The sequence below is a fragment of the Empidonax traillii genome, unplaced genomic scaffold (assembly GCF_003031625.1).
Source record: "Empidonax traillii isolate 1590-97213 ecotype Southwest subspecies unplaced genomic scaffold, ASM303162v1 scaffold324:size701061, whole genome shotgun sequence".
Classification (NCBI taxonomy): domain Eukaryota; kingdom Metazoa; phylum Chordata; class Aves; order Passeriformes; family Tyrannidae; genus Empidonax; species Empidonax traillii.
The window spans coordinates 62,878-89,364 of NW_020955517.1; the positions used below are offsets into that span (position 1 = coordinate 62,878).

At 39.7% G+C, this 26,487-nt stretch overlaps 1 protein-coding gene across 8 annotated transcripts in view; it reads right to left on the bottom strand.

The window, feature by feature from the left end:
* PHACTR1 (phosphatase and actin regulator 1) overlaps nucleotides 1-26,487 on the bottom strand; it is a 302,786-nt gene that overhangs the window by 62,833 nt on the left and 213,466 nt on the right. For all 8 annotated transcript variants that reach the window (XM_027891638.1, XM_027891637.1, XM_027891641.1 and 5 more), the window contains 2 exons: nucleotides 9,228-9,308; nucleotides 414-599 (listed from right to left, as the gene is read on the bottom strand). In XM_027891638.1, the coding sequence (XP_027747439.1) occupies nucleotides 414-599; nucleotides 9,228-9,308 (267 nt within the window). The remainder of the gene's footprint in view (nucleotides 1-413; nucleotides 600-9,227; nucleotides 9,309-26,487) is intronic.

Genomic DNA, 26,487 nt, shown 5'->3' on the forward strand with positions numbered 1-26,487 from the left:
CTAGGGTAGGGCAACTGGATGCATTAGTTACTGAGAGATTTGTGGTGTGAACATCACCCAACACCATATGGCAGCTACAGAGCACGATGCTGTACCCCAGGGTTCAAACATGTTGTCAGCTCTCTGCTCCAATGCTTATTGGCACACCTGAGATGTAGACGGAGAGTTGGAAATCTACTCTTATATGTTCACAAAGTGCAGGAACTTTGCCTTATTCCAAAAGTGGCTTAGAAGTAGAGGTTACTTCTATGCCCAGTCAGTCAAAATTTCTTGTGGAGCACTCAGTGACAATCTCTATGCTGTCACCTTCTACATCAGAAGATCTTCATCTTTGACAAAGATTTCTCAGGGCTCAACATCAAATGTTAGAAGTCAAAAACTTTTTTCAAACAGCTTAGACTATATATACATACCTGTCCCATCCATGATCTCTGTGGTTGGGAGCACCTCGTATGAGCAGGGTTCCACAGATGCTGGGACTGACTCCAGTTCTGCTAGGGCTGGCAGGGATACCTGGCTGGAGCTCAGCACTTGCCCGGAGCCCAGAGGCTGCCCATTCTCCAAAGCTCCTTCTTCATTTGGTATGGAAAGTTCCCCATCTGTTCACAGTTGGAAGAAAGCAAAATGGAAAAAAAAGACACATAAATAAGATGCAGAAAGGTTTTTAAATGAAATCCACTATCTCCACTAGCTTGCTTTCAAATGAGAAACCTTGACTGGGATCTTGTATGTATACAGGTACTGGGTTTGCATGGAAAGATTTTGGTAGCAGGGGGCTACATGAGCGGTTTTTGTGATAAGCTGCCAAAAGTTTCCCGTATGTCTGATGGAACCAGCTCCAGTCAGTTCCAAGATGGACCTACAGCTGGCCAAGGCCAAGCCCATCAAGAATAGCGGTAGCACCTCTGGGGTAACATATTTAGGAAGTGGGGAAAAAAACCCACAGCAATTGCAGCCAGAGAGAGGAGTGAGATTATGTGAGACGAACAACTCTGCAGACACCAAGGTCTGTGAAGAATGAGAGCAAGGAGGTGTTTCAGGCACAGATATTACCCTGCAGCCCGTGGCGAAGACCATGGTGAGGCAGGATGTCCCCCTGAGGCCCACAGTGATCCATGGTTGATTGGAGATCCACCTGAATCCCCTAGAGGACCCCATGTCAGAGCATGAGGATGCCCACTGGAGGCTGTGACCCTGTGGGAAGCCTGTGCTGGAGCGGGCTGCTGGCAGGACCTGTGGCCCTCTGGAGAGAGTAACCCACTGTATTGGGTCTGGCTGAGCTGGAGTTCATTTCCCCACAGTAGCCCTCACAGTGCTGTGCTTTGCATTGGTAGCTAGAAGGGTGTTGATAACACACCGGTGTTTTGGCTACTGCTGAGCACGGCACCAGCACTGTAACATTCCTTCCTTAGTTGAGGGCAAGGTCCTGCAAGGGGACACAAGTATGCCAGCTGACCCGAACTGACCAAGGGGATATTCCAGATCATATGAAGTCAGCTCAGATATAAAAGCTAAAGCAAGGAGCAGGAAGGGGTGTATTCATTGTCTCCAGTGGCTGCCTGCTGAGAAACTGTCACAGGTACCGAAGCCCTGCTTCTCAGGAGGGGCCAACCATTGCTGCTCATGGGAAGTAGAGAATAAACTGTGCTATCTTTCACTTCTGCGCACGCAAATAAACTGCCTCATCCCAACCCATGAGTTTTTTTTGTTTTTTTGTTTTTTTTTCCACCTTACTCTCTCCCTTGTCCTGCTGGGAAGGGGAGTGATAAAGCAGCTGGGTAGGCATCTGGTGTCCAGCCAAGGACAACCCACCATACCCACACTGGAGCAGGTTTGCTGGCAGGACTTCTGACCCCATGGAGGACCCATCCTGGAGAAGTCTGTTCCTGAGAGACTGTAAGCTGTTGAAGGGACCCACGCTGGAGGAGTTCATGAAGAACTGCAGCTTATGGGAAGAACTAACATTGGAGAAGTTTGTTGAGGACCGTCTCCTATGGGAGGGCCCCATGCTGGAGCAGGGGAAGAATGTTAAGAGTCCCCACTGAGGGGGACACAGCGGCAGAGACAACGTGTTAGGAACTGACCTCTGCCCCCATTCCCTGTCCCCCTGTGTCAATAGAGGGAGGAAGCAGAGAAAACTGGGAATAAAGTTGAGACCAGGATGAAGGGAGGGGTGGAGGAAAGGTGTTTTTAAGATTTAGGTTTTATTTCTTGATATCCTACTCTGATTTGATCGGCAATTAATTAAATAATTTCCCCAGGTCGAGTCTGTTTTGTCATGATAGTAACTGGTGAATGATCTCTCCCTGTCCTTCTCTTGACCTACAAGCCTTTCCTTGTATTTCCTTTCCCCTGCCTGGCTGAGGAGGGGGGTGATAGAGAGATGTGATAGGCACGTAGTGTCGAGCCAGGGTCAACCCAATACAGAAGACACAGGCATAAGGATCAAATCAACTTGTATCTCCAAAATACAAGTTGTGCAGAGCAATTTTTGGAGATGTCTGTCTGAGATGTTCTGTCCACAACAGTTTCACAGAAGTCTGACAAGATTTCACTTGCTTAAGGGGTTATTAAGATTTGGGAAAGACCTATCAAATACCTCAGCTGATTTTTTGCTTATTCTAGGAGGGTCATTATGAACTATGGTCTAAGCTGGTTGGTTCCTGACCATCCTTGACATGCAGTTCCATCCAGTGCTAAAAAAATCTGTTTTCCCTCTGTCTCTGTTGAAGCTGGGAAGTCAGGAATGAGAGTGGGCTGGAATTGAAGCAATGAAGCTTTCTTAAAGAATACTAATATTCACTATATATAATTTATAATATTTTAATAATAATTACAAGAATTATTACCTTCCCTTTCACCAATTTTTATGCTATAAGGGACACAAGCAAAATCACACGAGTACGTCCCTATTTTACACACAAATAACCACATTTTATGTAAGGGAGAGAATAATTTTTATAACTGCCTGACATAAGGTCTTGATACAGAGATATATCAGATTCCATTTAGAAAGTCTCCTTTTATAGTTACTAATAATATCTCCTTTATCTGAGCAAAATTTCTGGAAGAGCAGCTGGCACTTTCCTTCCTATCAAACAACGCCTCATATTAGAAATAATAAAGAAGAGAAGTAAGGATTCAGATAATTCTCTACGGTGTCAACCTGCATGATTTTTATCTAAGAACTTGTTAAGCACAGCACTCTGGTACCTGGAGGCAATGAATACATGGATATCTCAATTACAGTTTTAAAAAGGAAAGTGTTCAGCCCCTATGGTTACAAATGGAAGCCTGAAAATATAACTGAAATGTGTCCTGTAATACTAAAAACCAGCAGGCAAATAAGCGGAGCCTAATTTTACTAAGCATTTAAACTACTTTTTAAAGTGAAACTCAGGATTTCAGGATCTGGTTTTTGATATTTGAGCACCTCTGATTAGCCATATTGCTGCTCAATGTGGAGCTGCACATCATCCAAGTGAGTGCACATTTTACCCACACAGGGCTAAGATGTGCAAGTCACTTTGGAAAGCAATACTGAAAAAAAAAGTTAAGTCTCATTTCAGTGTTAGGACACAGCAATCAACAAATTTGAAAGTACATTAGCTGATAACTATTCAGAATTATGCTTCTGCCATTTTAAGCTTCTCTATAGTGAGTGACGATGGTCTCCTGTTTATTTTAGAATTATTATAAATATCAAGGTCTTGACTTTTTTAGTTTTGTTGGAGGCTTTTTGAAGACCCTGAGAGCTACTGTGGTACAGTCACATCATACTAGACTGAAACCTGACCCACGGCTTTGAGAGCAATTAGCTGAATTGGCTAAAAGGTGGCAACGTGAATCACAGCTGAAGGCTTGGGCCAAGCGTTTGCAGCACAGCCTCCTTTCTAACTGCTGTGGTCATTTAATATAAACCAATTTATTTCCCTAGGCAGTAAAAATCAAACAACAGTTCAGCCTGTATTTAAGCTGAATGTTTTTTGACTTGGCTGCCTGAGCATTAATGCTATGTATTCTGTACTCACTCTGTCTCCCTTTTACAAACACACACACGATTACACGTGTTTGGGATAAGAGCTTCTGTTATCAGTCACCTGGTTTCATGAAAGAACGTAACTGTTTGTTATGGAGAGCAACTGCTTCTTGAATGAAAGGCAGTGAAGAGATTATGTCCAGCAATATATTCATTCATTCAGTGCATTCATTCAGACTAAATTCAACTGTAACTGTGAGCAGAGAAAAATATCCATGATAAAAACAGTAAAATTTGTTTTTTGGAGGGATATCTACATATTTTTCACAGAGTGAAATGCCTATCACAATATGCTGAGCATCTTGAAATCTTACTGTCTTAAGTGCACTTTGTGCTTCTCAAGGGATATTAGCATGATTTAAGAAAACAGCATTCAAATGATCCATGGGGTTCATGATTGCAAAAAAGTAAAATGTAAGATAAAATTCTGGCTTTTACTTTTGGTCTTAATAATAAGCATGACAGCTTTCTGTACTGAGAGAGTAAGCTTTTTTAATCTTACCTCTGAAAATCTTTAATCTTTATTCAGAGTCTAAAACTTGTCCTTGGATTTGAATGAGATCATCAGACATGGCACAGAATCACGACTGAAATATAAACCCTATCTCAGGTCTTGCTTAAAGAAGAGCTACATGAGGAGCTGCTAAAATACAGCAAACAGATCAAAGATGTGGATAAAATAATTTGTAGAGTTAAGAGTATCTTAGTGAGAGTAAATCCTGCATCAGAGACTTTCTTGACAATCAGATATAAAAAGCAAATTACTTATTATTTTTAAAATACTCAAGCTATTCCAGTTGGATGATATACAAATGAAAAGAATTGTGGTAATGCAATTATTACATAAACATCAATGAACCGATTATGTTCAGGAACCTGCTATGAGTTTAAAGTTAATTTTGCACAGTGATAACATATATAATCTTTTGTTTTCTTGCTAAATCCTTTGCTGTATTTTCACAGAGCCTGATGCTACTTAGTGGACATTGACCTCCTCTAAGTGCATGAGCTTTGATAACATCGGCTGAATCTGGGTGAAGCTGGACAGGACCATGAGAGAGTAGTTTGACCTCTGCAGCAGTGGGAACACATGAAGGTTACTCTTCTGCTACTCAGGAGACTCTGCACACATGAAATCCCTGAAGAAACAGGACCTCAGAGGAAACTCTGATGCAAAGGACTCTACCCAGACACTTTAATTCACCTTATCATGTGAAAAAAAACAGCATGAGGTGAAGGCCCAGAGATGCATAAGTGATGTATTCAAAATGTAAGGCCCCTAAGCATGGTTTGTACTCCTGAACTCACCTGCCATTTCCACTGTCAGGAACTTTAAAAACATTGCCCGGTGTGAGGCAGCCCACAGAGCATCATGCTGACTGACGCAGACCAGTCCTTTTGTGTTCTTCATGCTGTAGCTCTGCCTACCCTCTCACTGTGTCTTTTACTCTGAATACCTTTGACTATGGAACTTTTTGCATATTTGAAAAGTTTCACGCTCGTGCATTCTTTCTACAGACAAACGGCTATGGAAGTAAAAATGGAGAGTTTTAAATCCTGGGAGTTTTTTGAATTGGGTTGTCTCTTTCAGTAATTGCTCCCCAAAAAGACTGTCCAGGCAAGCATTCTTGATGGCAAAATTTAGGAAGGGCAGAGAAAAATTCGTTGTCCTTTTCTCCCATGAACTCCACGGGTAGGGAATGAAAAATAGGGTGTTCTTGCACGTGGTCAAGACCTGTCCCTGGAGCTGTTTCCTAGCATTGGTGGCTACCTTAGCCCAGTGGCTGGAGTCCTCCTCAACTTCAGTCTTTAAGCAGACCTGATGTTTTGGGATCTCATGGAGTTTGAGAAAGGCTTCTTCTGGAGGAGTTCAAAACTTTTTAATTTCACTGCAACACAACTGAAGTGGTTGTCGTCCTTCCTCCTTACTGCATTACCAAAGCCACTTCTTCAACCTTATCCTCACATACTGCCACAAAACTTGCCTTAGCACGTAAATCTTGTCGGGATTTAGGTTACCCGAAATTTAAGTTTAAATCCATCATTTTGATTAGAGAGAGAGTATAAAAATACAAGAGTATAAAAGATGAAGACTGTCCATGCTTCCTTGAAAAACCATGGTACCATTGCCTCTGGATCAAGCAATCAATACACACGCACAAATTTCTCACTACGGGCAATCTCATCCACATTCACATAAAAGAAGTATCAAAATACTACAAGGAGATTTAATTCTTTGATTGGGACTATGAAGGAGATGGCAATTCTAAAGACAGATGCTTTTGGGATGGTTACTCCTTCATGAGAAAATCAAGGGTGTTTTTCTAGGTGTAGGAGCGATGGTACAGCAAAAATGTGAGTTCTTCTAAATGCTGAGGTGTGTTCTGTGTTAAAGGTGGAAATGATATTTTTAACCTCCCAGCGCTGCCTGACCACAACCTATTAGAACAGCAGGAGTCTCACCAGATACCTCTTCAACTTACTATTTTCCAAAAGTACACAGTATTTGAAAAAATTATAGCCTTTGCCTACATTTTCAGAATAGTCAAGTCACAAAGCCCTGGAAATGGAAGATAACAGTAACTGATTTGGTCACGAGTCTGGCCCCTTGCAAGAAAAGAGCTCCCTGCAGTTCAGCCTGGAGTAGTTTAATTTGACTAGTTTAAGTGTGGGGGTCACTGAAGTGATAACAGCATTTCTTGTTTTTCAAATATAGCAGCTGGACTGCAGTGACTCTCCCATGTGTAAATATGATGACTTACTGCACTCTGACAACTTTCACCTGCTAGGTGACACAAAGTCTTCTGAAAACCAGCAAATCCTGAAGCAAACATGTCAGAGCATCATTTTAAACAGCAGGCAAACAAAACAGCTAATTCTGGTTTTCTTCAACACAGAAGACATGACAAAACCAACACTAAGCACACAGCAGGAATATTTGTTGTTGGGTCATTCTGTCCACACTAAGTTTCCTTTGATCTGTATGGATTTTTTTTTTTTTTATGAAAGAAAAAGCCAAAATTAATCAGTGGCTGATTCTGCCTGCTTTTTCCACTGCTTAGGAAAGGGAGACAAAGAGATTTAGCTTTATGCCTACACCTATTGTCTGTGCAAGATGTCTCTCGGTATGTAAGGTGCAACCCTGATCAAATAAAGCCTTCTGCAATGAAGATTACCTAACAGGAATTACAAGGAAAATCTTACTTTCACTTAAGGTTCACAGAGAGATATCCTTTATTACAATTACTCAGATTATTACACCACTGAAGGAAATAATGTTTTTGCTCTACATATCTGGCCTTGCTCATACCTTTGTATCATCAAAGCTGTTTGATTACTGCTGCTATTCTTGTGTATTACCACTTTTGTCTCTGCCTGACCTCTTCCTTCCAGGGAGGGGTACCAATACTTAGCTTCCCGTGCCTGTAACCAGCAGGAATAATGTAGGATACTGGCTAAGGAGTCCAAATGGTTTGCATTGTCATTTCCCTTTTAGTGACAACTGACAGTGAAAAAGTCCATTGTCTCTGCTTTTTGCACTGGAAATAAGAAGTGGCACGTGTTTCATATCAGTTTTGAAATGGTGAAAAATTGCTATAAAGAGGAATTAATTTCTTTCTTTCAGACAAAGACCCTCAGACAGCTTAGTATCTCCTTCATAAGATGACACAGAAGATCACGAACTACTGCATTATTTGATCAACAGAGAAAGCTGTAGGGCATTGGTAGCAATGCAGGGGGAATCTCTCCGAGTTTCAACGTAGAAGGCAGAGTCAGCCTGCACAGAAAAGATTTTTCCTGGGGATGCTTCTAAAGTGTATGTAGGGATGGTGCAGAAAGCAGCTACATGTGGGATGTGATGCAGGGATGGAGGAGGTCACACCCTGGACAGAGCTGTGACTCAAGGCTGCCCTCTGAGCTGGCTGAGGCACTGAACAGGGAGCCGTGCCCTGCCTCCCCTGGGCTGCTCCCCTGTCACTTGCTGTGACAGCCTGGACCGTGCCTCACTGGCTGTGGGTTCAGCCTGAGCCACACTCCAAAACATGGGCAACACAAAGCAGTGAGAAGGGCAAACCTTTTGCCAGGAGTTGCCTTTACCCTGAAGTTGTACCTAGGATGATTTCTAGGCCAGCGGGATCATACTGAGAGCACAGTGTTAAATCTGAAGGATTAGAAGCATCCACAATTCCTAACTGGTAAAAACTGTAAAATTTAATGAAAAGCACTCTATTTTTTTTTGTTTGTTTTACAGCGTTTTGCATTTTTTCCCACTTAAAAGAATGAAAAGATTGGGTTAGTAATTTTTAATTTCCCAATAGGATAGACTAAAAAGTAGGTAGCAGGTTTAAACACTCCCAAATTTATAAAGTCGATGATATTTCTAATATCTGTGAAAGTTATAACTTCTATTAACTTTTAATAGATTTTGTACTGGTATTGTTAAAGACTTTTGTATTTTGAATTAATGAGGCTTTGAAGCATATGCATAAGTTCTATTAAAATTACAAGGCAACTTTGTCATGGTTTTACATAATTTGTTGAATTAATTGCCTTAGTTATTGACAAGGGAAGCAGCAAAACAAACAAAAGCTGCAGTTAAAGTCTGACACATAGGTAATAAATGTCAAGTACATATTGCATTACCAGTGTAAAACAATGATGCTTGTAAGACAATAGCATTTCGCATAAATAAGACATTACCAACTCTACAAATTAATTATCCAGAACAAGGAATTATTATCTCTTCTGAGACATTTCAAGGGAAAGTACATTGTTCTGTGCCTGTCAGGATCCAAAACCTGTCAATGTTTCCCTTTTCCACAGTTAATCCCAAAGCGACTCAACCAGACAATGGTAACAAACACAGGCATGGACCCATTTCATCATTCCACAGTCTGGATGCTTTGCTCTTTTGCAGTGAGTCACTAGTGCCTGTTGCTGTGATTTTTATTTCTACTGCTTTACATTTCTGATTAGTTTTCATTTTTATTTGCTAAGTAACTATCACACATATCCAACAGAATGGGCCAGACCACAGCAAAATCAAGAGAGGTGTTTGGAGACCTTTTTCTGCAGAGTCTTGCAATTCAGGACTCCATTCCGAGTTCCTAGCATTACAATAATGTAATGTCTGACTGTAAAACTATATGAAATGACGATTTAATGTGGTGAAAGAAAGAACACTTACCTTTATCAAAAATTTCTTTCAGCACTCCTCGTTTTATAAGCTCCTCTCTGCTTTGCCTCATTGACATTTTTCTTTCCAAAGCTGTAAGCAAAGGAAAAGAGTCGATATAAATAAAAAGGCAAAAAATTGTTTTAAAAGGCTCTACGCCTTTTAAGGCATTTTAAAAGATTTTCTTTTTCCTCTTCAAGTCAATGGCAGTTTAGCATCTCAAAATAAAGGCTCCTGGCAGTCCAGAGAATCTGTCTGCTTCTGTAGTGAGGCTGTTGTTGACAGAAATGGCTATAGACTGACTGACTTGAGGATATGTCTGCACTCCCATTGCTTGATTTTGACATATGACCCAAGCATTTCTGTGGAGAATCAGAGACAGCAAAGGGAGAAAAAGGAAATTAGTGTAGAAGCTGCAGAGTGAAAGGTAAGAAAGAAGGCAACACACCACATCAGTGAAAGATGGGGCCACAGAATGTGGCCATGGACTGTCTCCAGGCCATGGAAGAGGACAGAAGCCAAGGCTTCTTTGCTACTAATTCCAGTGAGAGTAAATCAAGGTGGGGCAGTGCAAAACATGAGCTGTTTAATGGAGCCTTCTCCTGCTGAGAGGTATGTTTTTCCCTAAAGAGATGTAAATGACAGAAAATCCAAGAGAGCCACTGCAATTTACACCAGAACTGAACAGCCCGAGTTCTGTATTGGCTGCTTGGAGACCTTGGTCACCGAGGCAACAAAATGACAGATAGAAAATACATGTTTCTTTAGTTCAGTAGTAATTAAAACAATGTCCAATTAACCAAAACACCACAAAGGACATGCACTCAGGTAAAGACTTGGAAGCCAGCAAGCAAGGGGCGCAAGCAGTGATGTGCAGCAGAGGCTGCGACTGCACCAGCTCTGCGAGAAACAAGCCTGTGCCTGCCAAAAAAGAGGCACAGTCAAGGGCAAATTGCTTCTGCCATATGCTCCTCGATCAGACCCAGCACAGATGCACGCACACACAAATGAACTGGGACTTAGCATCTCCAGTCTGCCCAAGGCAGAATTAAAGCAAAAGAGGCTTGGAAACCCTCTCTCCTATCCCCGAAAACAGGAGGGTGTAACCTTTTCTGGTACTGCTGTGTGTTGACTGTTCCCACAGGGACACATATATTTGGTGAATTAGCTATGGTTATACTGACACACTGCGCTCATTGCAACTTCATTGCTGTCACAGACTTAGGGCTTAGTATGAACAAGGCCAGCTCTGCTTCGCTCTTCTACATAGGATAAATTTACGCTTTCCTACTTTAAAAATCAGTTTTGAACATGTATTCTTCAGGACAAAGAGGACCAGTAGGTACAGTCAGAAGCTAATAAAAACCCTGGTCTGCCCTAAACGCACCCTCTGAAGTTTATTCTGGATCAGAGTTGAAGGCAGGTCCCTTTGTTGAGGCACAAGACCCCCCACACACCAGCTAAGCAAATGGTGCAGTTTGATTTTAGAAGCTTGTTAACAGCCACAGCATTTTCCAGAGCACCCAGAACCCATTCGAAGAAGTGCTTCAGGCACCTCAACTGACGTTCAATGAAACACCGACTTCTAAGTTTCTAATATGCTTTTGAATGGAAAGATCCAACAATCAGGCTTCAGAGTCACCCTGCAGACTGCTCCTCAAGCTGCCTTTTCTCTGTGCTGAAGGGGTCTTGTTCTGGTACAACATTTAAAGCTCTTTCCTCTTCCTCTTCAAGAATAGATGTGCTCAGCCCCTCCAAAAAAAAAAAAAAAACCAGAACAAGCTACTGCTAACTTCTGAGCTTTCTCCCACCAAAGAAATTGTTAAAACCCTGAGTGACTCTAAAGATCAATTTGGTGGCACCCAACAACTTTTCCTATAGGTCTCAGAAAGGGTAGTTTTCTGTTAGTGTAAGCAGCAAACAGCACCCGGTCTGTCTGAACTTGCTCTTCAGTGGGAAATCGAGTCTGGTGAATCAAAGAAGCAGTTTCTGGAGGGGGAAAGCAGCACTGCCCATGGAACAAAGACACGGACAAATTCTGCTATTCCTATACTTGACCATAGATAGCTAAGTAATAAAATAAAATTTTACACATAAATTCATTGGCACCTACGTGGATTCACACTGTTACCCTCCTGCCTGGTCAGCAGCTGGCTATGCATTAGGTCTCACCTCACCTATGAGGTCTCACCACATTATTACAGTACTAGTAAAAACCACAGTAATTCTGTGGACTGGAATTCAGGCTTTTGGGAAATCAAGTACTAAAAAGGGCTATCAGGACATTTTGAAGAAGTGTAGGAGCACCTCTTCCAAAACAGTTGCTGGGGAAGATCCTCCAGAAATGACCAAGATTTCTTGAACTAGCAAACTATTTTTGAAGTTCAGCAGAACTTCAAAGACAAAATACATGTATTTAGAACACTGTATATACGTATACATATATAGGCTTTTCAGATACTCCCATTTAGTTGTAATCTGCTTGTGTTCAAGAATGAAAAACCTCACAACCTTCCAGCTGAAGCTCAGACAAACCTGATTTTTTCAGTTTCTAAATCCTTTCCAAGTAGGTACAGGACTTAAAGTATTATTTTTTTTTCCCCTACTAATCCAGTTTAATTAATAAGATATTTAAAGGAAGGGCATGCTGGGCTAAGAGCAGCACTGAATGATAATAACAGATGTTATACTAAAACTACGGACTGTGCTGCCTTTCTTTAATACAAATCTTCCTCCCAAACAAGTGTTGTATGCTTAAGTGCATAACCTGCTATGCTAACGCTGGATCAGATGGGAAAAAAAATACAAGCACTTAGATGCAAAACTCATTAGGATCTAACAGCCTGAACAATGAAATGCTTTACTCAGTTTGGATTTCTCTGGGAAAAAGATTGCCAGTTCTTTTACGAAGGATTTTCTTTTCAAGCAGAAAGCTGATACAAAATAAATTCATTCACTCTCCACTGAGAAGAGATCCATTCGCAGCAGCGGATAAATAAAAACCTCAGAATTTGATTCATGAGAACCATGCAAATTCTACGATGGGAAAAAAGGAAATATAATTAATATTTAACAAAAGATGTATTACTTCATTAGTGATTTTTCTTGGTGATTAACCTCATTTTTTTCATTTGTATAACCTTCCAGGAGATTAGAAATACGCATTAAGCCCTCTTCATGGGATCTACTTATGTCAGAAACTTGTTACAATAACAAATTCATCCACTCTCCAAGAAACTCTCAGTTACTAGTTCATAGAAATGAGCCTATAAGTATTTTATGGTATAAGTGTACAGATTTTGCCAGTGTGCTCCACAGTAGCTGTTTCTTTTAAGCTTTGATGAAGAAACAGTGGGAAATGTTTTTATTAATGTTTCTGAGCTGGTAGTTTTGAACTCGTCCCTCAGGAGCAGTGCCTCTCGGCTGTTCAAGCAGAGTTTTTCTCTGTGGCAGACCCATTAAGATCAGCAAAGCCTTGACAGGGCTGGGAGGAGTTCCTGCCCCTCCGTTCTGGAAATCAAGTACAGTTTTGTCTTTATTCCTTTAATAAGCCGCTGTGCTCTGTGATGGCAGTGATTGTGGGCTGCTCCTCCAGCTGAGAAGGTGAAGCTCGCTGCTGCCTCTGTGCCAAGAGCTTCTGCTGCTCCATTAACCAGCCAAAGAGGCATTTATGCAGTCAGGACATGTAACCTTTCTGTCCCTCCCATCCTCGCCTACAAGACTAAAACATGTCAGATGACTATTCAACCTGCATCTATATGAGATAATAATAAATTAATAAAGATTATTTTTCAGGATAATAATAACCCAGTCTCCTTTGCAGAATTTGTCATGTTGCTGCTTAAATCAAAAGGTGGATAAAATAAACAAGTTCTGCCTTTTCCTTCTCATCTCACACCTGAAGCTAAACCCCAGTCTGTGCTGGCCAGTTGGATCTTAACCTTGCTTTCTTCTGAGGTTGCCCTTGGCCTTTGCCTTAAAATGCACTGAGGGCTGCTTTTCATGAATTCTCCCTTTCAAAGGCCACTATAATTTTCATCATTATTTTAGAAGGCAAAGGTTGTTATAGGATAGAGCTTAGAGCAGAAGCTTTCTGGTGCATCAATTATATTTGCTTTCAGTAGGAATCTGCCTTGCTAATAATTCAGATTTGAATAATTAGAAAAGAGCAAATCAATTGCTTTACACAACATTTAGATAAACAACCTTCAATATTTCCCTTAGACTTATAAGAAAGGAGAGATTTTCAGATGTGATGGATTATGTATCAAAACATGTCACATCATCTTGAAATTTTTCCAACTATGTAGACTTCCCTGACAATCAAATAGAGCAGGATTCATCTGATAAAAATTTTTACAGTGTGGGTTTCTGCCTCTGAGTTGGCCTTCTTACAAGTCTCGGGCATGATTAACAGCCAGATGTGAGCATCTAACAAGACTGAACTGCACTGTTAGGCTTCACTGACTGTAAAGGAAGCTAAGGGTGAGTAGCTGAGATGCAGATGCATAAAAATTGGGCTGATTACACTTCTGAAACCAAGAGTAGTTTCAAGAAAAGAAATGTTGCTCTAGATGAAAGTCTCAGACAGAGGTGATGAAAATGTAGATGTGTCAGCTCACACAGAGCTCCATTAATTTTGGGATGTTATAATAGCTGTGGCATGACACCAGCACTGCTGCTGTGAGCTTGGTGTTTAACCAATGCCAAAACATAGGTTGGTTGAAGTAACTGGCTTGCTTTGTTTGGTGCTAAATACGCATTTTGCTTGCCTTCAAACGTGCACAGGTCTCTTGAAGCCTGAGGGAAATAAAAATATTCCAACAGGCTTCTTAGTCTTTGAGATTTAAAGTTCCTTATAGAAGTTCTGAGTCTTTCTAATATCAGCCTGGGTTTTCATCTAGCAGTATCATCTACAAAATCTGATTCAGACAGTTTACTGCCTAGAAAGGATTAGGAGTCTCTTTTTGTCTATGAGTCTGCCCATGAAATTTCTCTAGCCTAGCACTCCTGTTCTATGAGATGACAAAATAAGTGAACATCAGGAGGAAGATGGGCTGGTATTAAAAGTTAAGCTTCATTTTAAAAAGTGTATTACAAATACCTCTTCAAATCAGATGTCACTACAGTAGCTGGCCAACTAAATCCCTTTCAGTATGCGAATAATTTGGAAAACTAATTATTAAAAAAAACTACAAGACAAACTAATAAAGTAGGAACAAAACCCAGCATTGATGCCACACTAAAGAGTAACTCGAAACACTCTTCAAGCAAATCACTAACATCATTGTAGAGATGGAAAAGTGAGATACAGACAACTTAGCTTGTCTCCTGACATATCAGTAGCAAAGCCCTAACAGCACCTATTCTGTGGCCTGGGCCCAACAGTCTAGGCTAGGAAATGTCCCTTCTAGACTAAAAATTTGTTACTCTATAATTAAGGTAAATAGAATAATAGGAAAAAGGGGTAAAAATTAAATTAACCCCCCTCTCATCACATGATTAATTTTATTTTATTTCCGGTCTTGCAAGTACAACTGGATTTATTTTAGATTACTACTATGTAAAAGCACAGAGAAGATGATGTTAGGGCATCTTGCTTCCACTCAAATTCAGATCAGCTCAAGACACCAGTCCATTTCCACTTAGAAGCACTGGACTGGGAGCATGGTAAATCCTGTGACAGGCAAGCCTTTGAAATGACACAGTAAAAATATACACATTCCTTTGAGAATGCAGGATCAAATCTAAAATGCCTAGTTACTAACCAGAAGAGTTTAGGAGGTATAACAGTTGGCACACCTGGTAACTACAGATAAAAATTCAATCATCTTTTCCTTACTGATTGAGAACGAAAGTAAAACTGGGAAAGAAGCTGAAAGAAGCTGGGAAAGAAGTTAAAATCAGCCTTTAGAAAACTCTAGACTTGTACTCATGATTTCTTCACGTAAAGTCCCAGAGGACAGACCTGGGAGGAAAGCGGATGCAAAGTCAAATCTATAAACATAGAATTGCAGGAGTTAATCAAGATACTGCAAACCACACTAAGCGAGATCACAATACGGTAACACAGCTCAGAAACAGCATACAAACAAGAATCTGGTAAACACAAGGAAAGGCAGAGAAACTAAATCTGAACAACTCTACCATAACAGTTCTTAGCTCGTTTTCAACTAAAGAAATCAGAAATCTAATCCAAGAACAGATGGATTGTATTTTTTTTCCATACGGAAGGACTACTAGAAAAAAAATAAATTGAAAAAAAAAAATCAAAGAAGGTGCCTTCCTAGGGAAAGAACTAAACTTCAAGTTAGATCCAAAGAAATCCAACATAATGGATTTCACAGGCCAAGCAGAGCAAGCCTGGCAGCAGATGAATACATGAAAAATGGAGAGAAAACAAGAAATCTTGACGAATGTAACAAAAGGTGGGTGTTCCAAAAAGAAAACTAAGAAAGTGGATTTGAAAAGAAAACAAGATTGTACACCCCTTACGAAAAATGTTACCACCCTCAGCTGCCCAGCTAATAAACAGCAAAATAGAACTCCACTGCGTCAGGCAACTGCGATAATCTATCAATAGGATTTTGGAAAGACTTGCACTTTCATACCTTTTATACATAATTGCTTCTCTAGTTACACTTCAGAAGTACTGTACAACAAGTTGGGGAGAAACTCAGAAAGCCGATCAGAATATTGAAAGAATGAAGAAATCCATTCCTCCTGCTCTTCTCTCTGAGTTGCTGCACAGCATTTTCATGAATTCCTAGGTAGTTACTAGGTCAAGAGCTGGAAAGCTGAGACACTAAGAGGTATTGCTCTCCACAGCTTGATGAAAAATGAGGCTCTGTATCTTAACTAAAGAAATTTGCAACAAGGTAATACAGCATATGTTAGAGCACACCTGCTCTGCAGTTACAGACTGACCCCAGGGCGGGAAGTCATACCCTGAGACTGTTCAATTTAGGCATCAAAATGGTAGTGAAGGGGTGCTACTGACTTATTTGAAGGTTTTCATCCAAGCAAGAAACATGGCAGGCTTGCACAGCCCATGCTAAAATCCATACTGCTACCAGCACCCTAAGTAGCTAGAGCTAGATTAAAGATGAATTGAGCATAGCTATTACCACCACAGCTCTTACTGCAATGGGGCTATGCCCTAAGCACCAGCAAAAGGCAGCTGACACAATCCTTACAAGAGGGGATCCATTTACATTTTCACAAATGATGGTTTCTCCTACAGGCTTCTGCACAACAACATGAGTTGTTATTTATAGAAACTGTACTATCAAAGAAACAGTAAGAATATGGGTTCTATTCATCAAGCCTTTGCAACCAGACCAGAGTGATGTCATCTGAAAAAAATATGTAGGAACATGAGAAGCAGTTGTACATCCCAAAGAACAGTTGCTTTTTACAAGTGACTCAGCCTGCTTTAGGCATCTTGAAGTCTCAGACTTCTGTACATACAGCAGACAACAACTATGCTAAAACCAAATTAATGAAGAGCTGGGTGAGATATCTGCAAGGTGTTTCCTTTACCCTGAGAAGATGGTACCCAGACCTGTGATACTACAGAAGGGATCTGCAGCATTATCTGCAATGGCAGAAACGTTTATTTGAAATAATTGGTAGCATAATAGCTCAAGGGACCTTACTCAAAGCATAAACCACGGTGCCCATCACTAGAATACGATAACGACTCCTGTGACTCTCTGGAGAGTTCTCTCCATAACAGAGTTTACACGTGGGATACAAATAACAAGGCAAGCTGCTGCTTTTGGACTTGCTCTTCATCAGACAACACATCCAGATGGCAAAGTACAGAGCATAGTTTATATAAAGATGTCTAGCAGATGTCAGGAGATGGATTCTCCAGTGTAACTTGTCGAGGGTGAAGGAGCCAGCTTTCCCGGGACAGAGAAAGGGGGGACAATTTTGAGATAAAACCAAAACAGTGGCAGGCTGATGATAAGGAGGGAGAAAGAATGCTTGGACAGACCACCAGAAGATGACAACCAAGCTACTGGACAGTATTTGGTCCCCTTGTTTGCCAGCTGGGAGGATCACCAGCTTATAGAAAAGAGAGCTGCACTCAGTAAGATTAGCACAACTCTTTCTACAGCAACAGCCAACTGCTGTGTAGTTTTACACCTTAGTTTACCTTACAGCTGTAACTTTACAAACGCATATTTCCTGGTACCCACTGCCAGACAGATGTGTAAATGCAGTGCTTTACTCCCTAAAAAAATTCTATTCTGGCTACAGTGAAAACAGCTTGGTCTGCTGGATGCTCCTATTTCACCAGATAGGGATTTGGAATAACTTAAAAATTATCCACACGTTACCCAAACGCAGTTGTAGTAAATTATAGTTTTCCACTTACACTGGAATAATTAGTACACTGTAGCCTCCCTAACTGACACACAAAAATGATGGAGAGTTGTATATCTGTGCCCACATGTACACCTATTGAAAATAAATGATACAAAGCATAGCTTGCAACTAAGAAATACCTACTTAAATCTGTTGGCTTAGCACTGTTTTGAGAGAGATGTTATAAATATTTAATATACTTCTTGGAAACCAGCACTACTATTGTACACCCAGAAAACCTTGACTAAGCACACACAAATTAAAAATGCATTTGTTATTGGAATGAACTGGCATCAACTCTTCAACACAGACCTCTGTAAGGAGCCAAAGAGGAAATAATTCATTTAATACTCGATTGTAGAATGACAAAGAAACAAACGCTTCCTCCAAAACAAGAATATTCTGGAATTGAAGCTGTCACACCATCCAGCAATTATATCTGGATGATATTTGCAGCTTCTGCAATGGCACTAGCTGGTTGGTACATAATGCTGGAAAAAAAAAAAAATTGTCTTTAACACCAGTGTCTTATCTCCCCAAATAGGGCAGTCTACTTTATGGTTTGGAAATTGTTAACAGCTCAATCTCCAGTAAGTGTCCACATGCAAATTCAGCATGTTTTACACATTTAGAGTCTTGGTCTGATTTTTTTGCTTCTTTGGGGTGAAAAGGTAACCTTCTCAGACAGAGGGAAACTTCCACTATACATGGCAGTCCTCTGGAATCAACAGAATGAAAAAAGACCAGACTGGGATTTCAGTTACAGTAACAGCTTCACGAGATTTTGGCACATGTCATCCTGCCTCGTAGTATGAATTATTCCATTATATCAAATGGAGGTATTTAAAGAAAAATCTACCACTGATGAAATGATTTTATGCTCCTCTCCAGCAAGTGCTTCAGTTATCTGAGAAAATAAGGCATTTTTACACTTAGTGTTACATGCTATTAGTGCTCCTTTTTGTGTGTGTTTTTGTGTGTTATGATTCTTCTCTGGGATGGGGAGACAGAGATGAAGATACTAAACACATTTAGGTGGGAATAGTTTTGAACTGAAGTACTGATATAAGAAGTAAACTTGAAAAATAATAGGCAAGGAGGACAGTGAAATGAAAGAGGTTGGTAACATGGACATTTCCTCCAGCATAATCACATTATAAATTTAGGTAATATTGTATAAAATAAAGGTATAGTGACAGTCTCATATCTTAGTAAGTGTAAGTGGCCTTACTGTCCAGAACTTAATAGCTGAATGTGTAGAAAACTAAACAGAAAATGGGTAGATTCATAGATTATTTAAGGTTAAAAACATTGGTCCAGAAGGGTAAAGGCCCTGGTAAACAAACTAAATAGTTTTCACAGCAGCGCTAATTGTGAAGAGCTTCAGCAGAATCGCAGAGTGAAACTCTTTACAAAGAGCTGTGGAAATCTTTCTAGGTGAAGTGTCACTTGGAGAACTTTTCAAAGAAATCAGTAAAATGGAGAGCAGCAAACTGCCAAGACCAGAGAGTTTCCTTCCTAAAGTTCCCCAGGAAATCAAATATGAACTAGTAACTGTGACATATAACCCAGATAAGACAGAAAAGTGGGAGATGGCAAATAGAAAGTTGCTATTCTTAAGGGTCTGAAAGTCAACTGGGAATTACAGAACATAGAGAACTGGTTTCCATACCACCAGTCTAGGAATAGCTGTATTGAATAGAGTTAGAAATAGTAGATCTAGAATAGAAGAGAGATAAGAATCATCCTGGGTTTGAGGTGGGAAGTTCACAGAAGTCAGTGACTGAAGATGCTTTGTTCCATGTTGGCGTCTCCAGAATTCCAAACCCCCTATGTTATCTGCAGAATTAAAACTGCATTAGGTAAGAGTGATTATCCTCTAGTGGATTAATAACATGTAGAACTCAAAGAGGAATGCTCCGTACATAAGCAGAGGGATGTGGAACCTGTTGTCTTCTTCACAAAGACATGTTCTAGAAAGGCTGACAATAGGGAGATGACAAAATTTGCTGACTGCAGTTAAAACTAAGGCTGTCTGCAAAGAGCTACAGAAGATCTTATGATATTAAATGATGTGTGACAAAATTCAACATTGATAAGAGCAAAAAAGACATTTGGGAAAAGGCAGCCCTAACTCTACATGCTTGACAGCTAAATTAGTAATTCCCATTCAGAAGACAGTGCTCAGAAACTCTGCAGAGAATCCTCTGAAAACATCATCTTAATGCTTGGGGCAGTAAAAAGGGAAACAGAAATTTGGAACTATTAGGAAATAAATATAGTCCCTTTGTGCTACTGTTCTAGTCTACAGCTAAAACAAGCCTGGATATCCATCTCCAAAAAGATACATCAGAACAAAAAAAGTTGTGAAAAAATGGAGAATGATTAAAGGGATGGGGTATCTTGCAGAGGAATAAAGAATAAAAGCGAAACCGCATTTTTTTCTCATCTCTTCTTTTACACCAAGGTCCTGGTCCCCGTGGTATTCACAGAAATACATGGTAACTGTCACCTAGGCTGTACTGTGAATGAACCAGATCATTTCCTTGAGGAAAACTCAAGGCACAAAACAGGATAGCCAACACCAGTACACATATTCTACATATCCTCTGGTGGGAGCTGCAGTAGACAGGGCTCCCTTAGCTTGGCACAGCCCTTCAAAGAATCCCCACAGTCCCTGCATTCTTCCAGATACAGAGATGAGGGGATACTCGTGCCATAAGGGCTTTTGTCTTCTGAATGCATGAGGTGGTGTTTGGCAGCAGTGTGAGCTCCTGCTCTCATGCACTGTGGTCATGACCCATTGCTCCAGATCTGGGGCCATTAACAATACAGAGAAATAAAGAGCACCCAACAAAATGATCAGAGTGCAAATGACAAAAAAAGGTGCTTTTGTGTGCAATGTCTCTTTTCGTTGTGGAATTAACTGCAAGAGATATCCATTAAGGCTAAAAGTGTAATTTCATTCCAATGCCACAAAGTCATGGAGGATGAATCCACACATGGCCCCTTAATTTGGATGCAGCTCTTCACTTACGAATTTCTGAGTGCTGCAATCTGATTTATTAAGTTAGAAACTGGATAAAGAGATACTTACCCTGCTTCTTGCATATAACATAACCACTGATTGCAAGAAAACATACTGGGTTACCACAAACTTCTGTTTGATCTACTATGCCTGTCCTTGAGTGTATTTATCTTTAAAAGATGTGCTTAATGAATCGGGAGAAAACACCCTCGATCCCAAAACCCAATACTAATTATATAATTGTCAGATAATACCAATTATCTAATTGTCAGGAAATGTGCAAAGGCAGCTGATTTACCTTTGAAAGGAACTTGAATTTTCTCTCCTTACCATGCATGTCAGGGAATTTTTCTTGCATGATTAAATCAGACCTGTTAAGTAATACAGACATACTGACATCTAAAATTACGAAAATGTATTCAGGTTTCATGGCCTGGGTAGTGCTGGTTGCAAAAGCAGCTTACTAGCTAGTGTGGCATACAGGCTTAGAACACTTTTTCAATATGGGCTTCAGGATTTTTCACTCATTAACTTCAGAGAACGCTAAGACTTCTTTCATTTTACTTTGTTTCTTTCAGTTCTAGGAAGTACAAGAGCTTGTGCTGTATTTCATGTTAGACAAACCTTAATTATTATTGATTACTTTCTGACAAAGTAGTACGTGAAGTGACAGTGGAATGTGAACCTGAAATCTGAAATTCTGTCCAGTATTGGATAATGACCTGACTGTAGATGGGTTTTTAACAAAGAGAATAAAGTCATGTTGTTCTGCAGATTTTGACAAATGCTTCACAAAAGAACGACAGAGAGGCTGCAACTCACTGCTCCGTGGACAATTACAAGTGTGCTGAAAGTTGGCACTACCTTGCAATATTTTTCTGAAGATTATCAAAATGCCATTATATTCTTATAAATACATTAATTAAAATATTAATGATATAGCTTCATATTTCAGATATAAGTGAAGAAATAATACCAATTCAATTTTTAACTCCACCTAAATATTCTTCTATTTCAACTTTATCTTGGTCTTTTTTTTACATCATAAGATTTAGATGATCTCTTTGTGTGAAATTTCACTTATTTCTGTTGCATAATAGCAATAGATGTCAGTCTATTTCTACTACCCTAATTAGTTGCTGTGGAGATAGCTGAAATATCATGGATTATTATAATTGCAAATGAGGAACTACCAGCAGGAAAAGATGACATTGATAATGTGCAAATATTGCAAGGTTGCTTGAAACTAGTTGAGTACAAGTTATTTGAATTTGCCATAGTAAAAAGCAAGCTTACAGAATATGGAGGTGGTGTACACTTCAGAGGAATACACTGTGAAGAAACATGACAGTTATGTATGATTGCATCTTAAATTTAGCTTAATGTAAAAGCAAAATTATCATACAACCCACGCATCTTATGATTCTGTTACATATAATTTTGCTTAAGGCCTATAGAAAAGCTTTTGCTGGTATTCACCTTTATTACTATGAGGTAAAAAACCCCATAGAAGTAATCCATAAAATCAGTAGGTGTTATACTGAACTAATCTTCTTTGGCAGATAAATGAAGGAGAAACAGGTGTTCAAGTATCTGCATGAAAAGCGGCTAGAATTATCCCTCTGACACAGTCCTTTAAAAGCCAAGAATCATAGTGCATCTTCCACTGGAGACTAATGAACCTCTCCTGGAGGGAGAAAGAACTAAGTAGACAAAAATAAAAATTCCTGATCAACTATTTTCCAGCAGAAGTCCTATGCATTATGTTGTCTTTTGCTGTAGGGCTGGCTGGCAGTTCAATCTGCACCTCAGAGCTGCAAAACTGTGTGTAATGATGCTGCCTTCATACAGACACTGTGTGCACTTCCAAAATGACAGCATTATTAAATCTTTGCCTTTTCTGCTTCAGTAGCATGAAGCAATTTGCCTGCCTTAAAAAAAAAAAAAAAAAAAATCCCAAATTATGCTTTTACGAAGAAACAAACTTTTTAAAGCTTGACTGAGCTAAATGCTGAATTAAATACTCTCTTATGTATTGCTGTTCAGCGTTAAGTTGCTGCATTCTGAAACGTGAAGGGAAAGTGAGAAGCAGCTCTTTGTAAAACAAGGTTTCTTACCCTTTCTGAACACGGCTGAGTAGTTGGTATCAGAATTATACTCCCAAGACTTCCATGCCATTATTTGGATAGCTTTTTGAACACTGAACAAGTATCTAGGCATCTTATTAAGATGATGAAGATAATTTACGTGGACTGAAATATGGTAGAGCCTCAGAATATCAATGTACTTTTAATGATTGAGCAACCAAACCTCAGTTCAAAAAGACTGGAATGGATTGTTCCTGTGAAGGTAAACTCTCACACTCCATTCTGACTCACCCTCATCTTCAGAGAGGAATTTTCAGCAGCTACTTAACAAGGCAAATCCAAAACAAAGTCACCTGCAGTCTTATCCATTTATTGCACCTTCTCGAGGAACTGGTACTGATGTGATAGTCTGATAATTAGGCTAATTTGAGGTGAACCATCTTGCTTTTAAACTGATTTTCTTCTACATATCAAAGGGGTTTGCTGAGCAGTTAATTAACAAATAAATATAAAACTGAAAATGCATCTGGTTTGGAAATTTTCTTCTCTGTGTTGGTCAAACTAGAGACTGCACATCTCCCATGCTCTCATAAAGGCTGGGTAGAATGCGCAGTGCCTACCTTTTACTTCTACCTTTTATTTACAAGGTAAATATACCCATGGTGCAGAGCTGCATCCTGCAGTATTACACATCAATATGGGTCTGAGGGATACTCTAAGAACACTGAGAGAAGAACAAGTTTTACCGAGAGCATTTTATACCTCAAATTCCATTAAAAATTATAAGCCTCCTACTGCTACATATCAACTAGTACAGGTCTGTGCCTAGTTTAGGGCTCCCTGGCACCAGAAAGACACTGACCAACTAGAGCCAACGCAGCAGTGACCCCCCCATGACAGTGAAACACGATGTGCAAAAGGAGCCCAGGGGAGCTTTCAGCAAGGTTGGCCCAGATGTGCTCCAGATACCTTCCATTCTATATTAGTCCATCATTTCTGTTTAACAAGAACTAAAAGTGCTGGAGCATGCAGAGACATGCCACGCTGATGGATCATGCTGATACCACTAACTGCTGTTGTACATAGTATGACACCCAACGGGTTCCACTGCTTTTGTACTAAAAGAGTAAAAGCCTTAAAAGCTGCACTGCTAGTATTATGTTTCTTTGCATACTAACAAAACCACATCGCTTCACTCAAACTGAAATCAACTGAAGTTATGTTTCTTTTCAAGTTTGAGCCTTTTCTTGCACTGCAGAGGCACTGCAGCATGCCTTATGCACCCCAAAGGCATCACACCACAGGTACCTCTTGTCCTTTCAGCAGCCCCGTTGAACACAGTAGTCACAACCCAATGCACTCTGTTTTATAAAAAGTCCAAGTTAATAAGCTTTTGAGCAGAATATGCGTAACGTTTGACCATGAAAATATCTTTAATCTAAGTCATTGCAAATTTTAATTAAGCCAGGTTTAAGCCTGGTTTCTGAGTACGAGACTCATGCTACTGTTTTAACAACAAATCCAGAAAAAAGAAGAAAACAAAAAAAAATAATTCCCCCCCCTGGGATTCAGATGACATTATTAGGATTTTGAAGGCTGTATCTGAGAAAAAGCCTCAGGTTAAACATGGTGGAGGAGATGAACGTATGAAAACCACTGAGCAGCTACTGGGTGCACTCTTTCTGTAGGCATCTCTCGTGCAATGTTTAAGTGAAATTCTGCTGGACTTAAAATCTGCTTAGCATTATCTTGAATGTTTTGGAGCTCAATTAGCCTTTTTTACCTTGTCTATTAGACATCAAGGAGGAGTCAGGCAGGTGTGACTCTTAGTCACAGAATGACAGAATGGTTTGGGTTGGAAGGGCCTTAAGGATCATCTAGTTCCAACTCCCCTGCCATGGGCAGGGACACCTTCCACCAGATCAAGGTGCTCAAGGCCCCAGGTATCTTTGTAGAAAAATAGCCAGTCAGTACAGAGTAGAATGAGACATAGTCAGAAGGCTGCCTTGGCAAAGAACAGACGATAATTAAATAATTATGATTTCATATTTGCAGAAAATTATTTGATGACACTCTATTTATTTACTCAATGGATAGCTATGGACATGCCAGCTGGCTTCCCTCCATCTCAACATATTATAGTGAGTTCTGACTTTCTTTCAAGAGTAAAAATAAAAGCTTAACTTAGGTAAGTAATTACTACAATCACAGAACCAAATCCTGATCTCATTATCTTTTTAAAGCTTAGATCAAATTTCACTAGAGTTCATGTGCTTATTGCAGATGTAAATTGATGCAGCAGGGTGCCCATATTTTTGCATTACTTAAATTACTGTAAACAATAGTGTAAGTTGACAGTTCAAAAAATAATTTAAAGGAGAAGAATCTGATTTTTTTTGTTTTGTTTTGTTTGTTTGTTTTTTTATCAGTTTCTGTTGCTTGCCCTATTAGGTTTTGTTTCTTTGTTTGGTTGGTTTTTTTGTTTGTTTGTTATATAAAACACCTGAAAAGAGATAGAAGCAATCAGTATTTTCATACTGCTGTTTTTCTTTCATCTCAGAAATATCAGCTAAAAAAAATGCCTGTTTATCTCTGGTTTTGTTAATGAACTCTTTACAGATTGAAATTATATTTGTTGTGGAATGTAACTGAACTTTGCAAAATTGTTCTCTCTCCTCAAAAACTTAATCATACCTTTTTAATTGATGCTATGAAAAAAAAAATTGCACAGATTTGGTAAATAGTTTTTGCCACTCTGTTCTGGAGAGGACATAAGTTTACCTACTCAGGATAACTGTCCTTCAGGGCAAATAAGAATTGCATTTTTTTTATATGCATAAGAAAATGCAAATATAACTGCATAATAACCTCCACCTTCCTTGTAAATGTAAGAAAATGGAAACAGAAATTCTCTTCCCATTGAAGGTCACTTTTACCAAAGATCAGACATCAGAGTTGAACGGAAAAAATCTATGATGCATTTGACTTCCTGCATTCTTCATAAAGCAGAGGCAATTTTTTTTCAAGTGACTTTTTTATTGTGCTCTGCTCTATCCCTTTCTTTTGGCCTGGCATGCTTTAAGAAGAGCAATCACAGTAACATAAGCATTAGGTACCGGCTCTGACAACAAAATCAAACTTTAAAAAAAAAAAAAATAAAAAATTGACACATTGAAATTGCTTTTGGTATTACATCTTTCATCAGAAAGACAGGAATACATCCTGAGCCTACATAAACAGATGACTCTGCCACCCCTGAAGTGCAGGCAGTGCAGGGGTGGGAAGCAATAACTGTGCTGTGCTGGCAAACACAGCACAGTGACTCTTGAGGGAGTGCAAAAAAATCATCATCAGTTGAAATTCCACAGGCAAAGTATGAAAGGGGAAGGCTGAAATGATTGCACGAGGTGGAACTTGATCCAAAGGCCACGTTAGTATAGTTGTACTTGTGAAAATTTCTAAGTTATCTTCACTGACTGCAAGTAGTTGTCAAAGCCTGCCCTCCTCTGAAACATAATACTTAGGAGAACGACTTTCCTTAGTCATACTGTAAGTTTAGAGAATATAATGGATCCTGTAGCCAATTAGTAACACTTCCCAGAGCTCTGCTGGTTTCCTTGGAAAGGATGTAAACCACAAGGGGCAAAGAAACATGAAGAACCCAACCTTCACTGTGAAGTAAGAGGAAAACCTTTCAGAGAAATACAGACCCTGCATTATAACATCACTGTGATGAAGTAGGTGACCATACTCCTCTCTTCTATGTGCCTTGGCCCTGAAT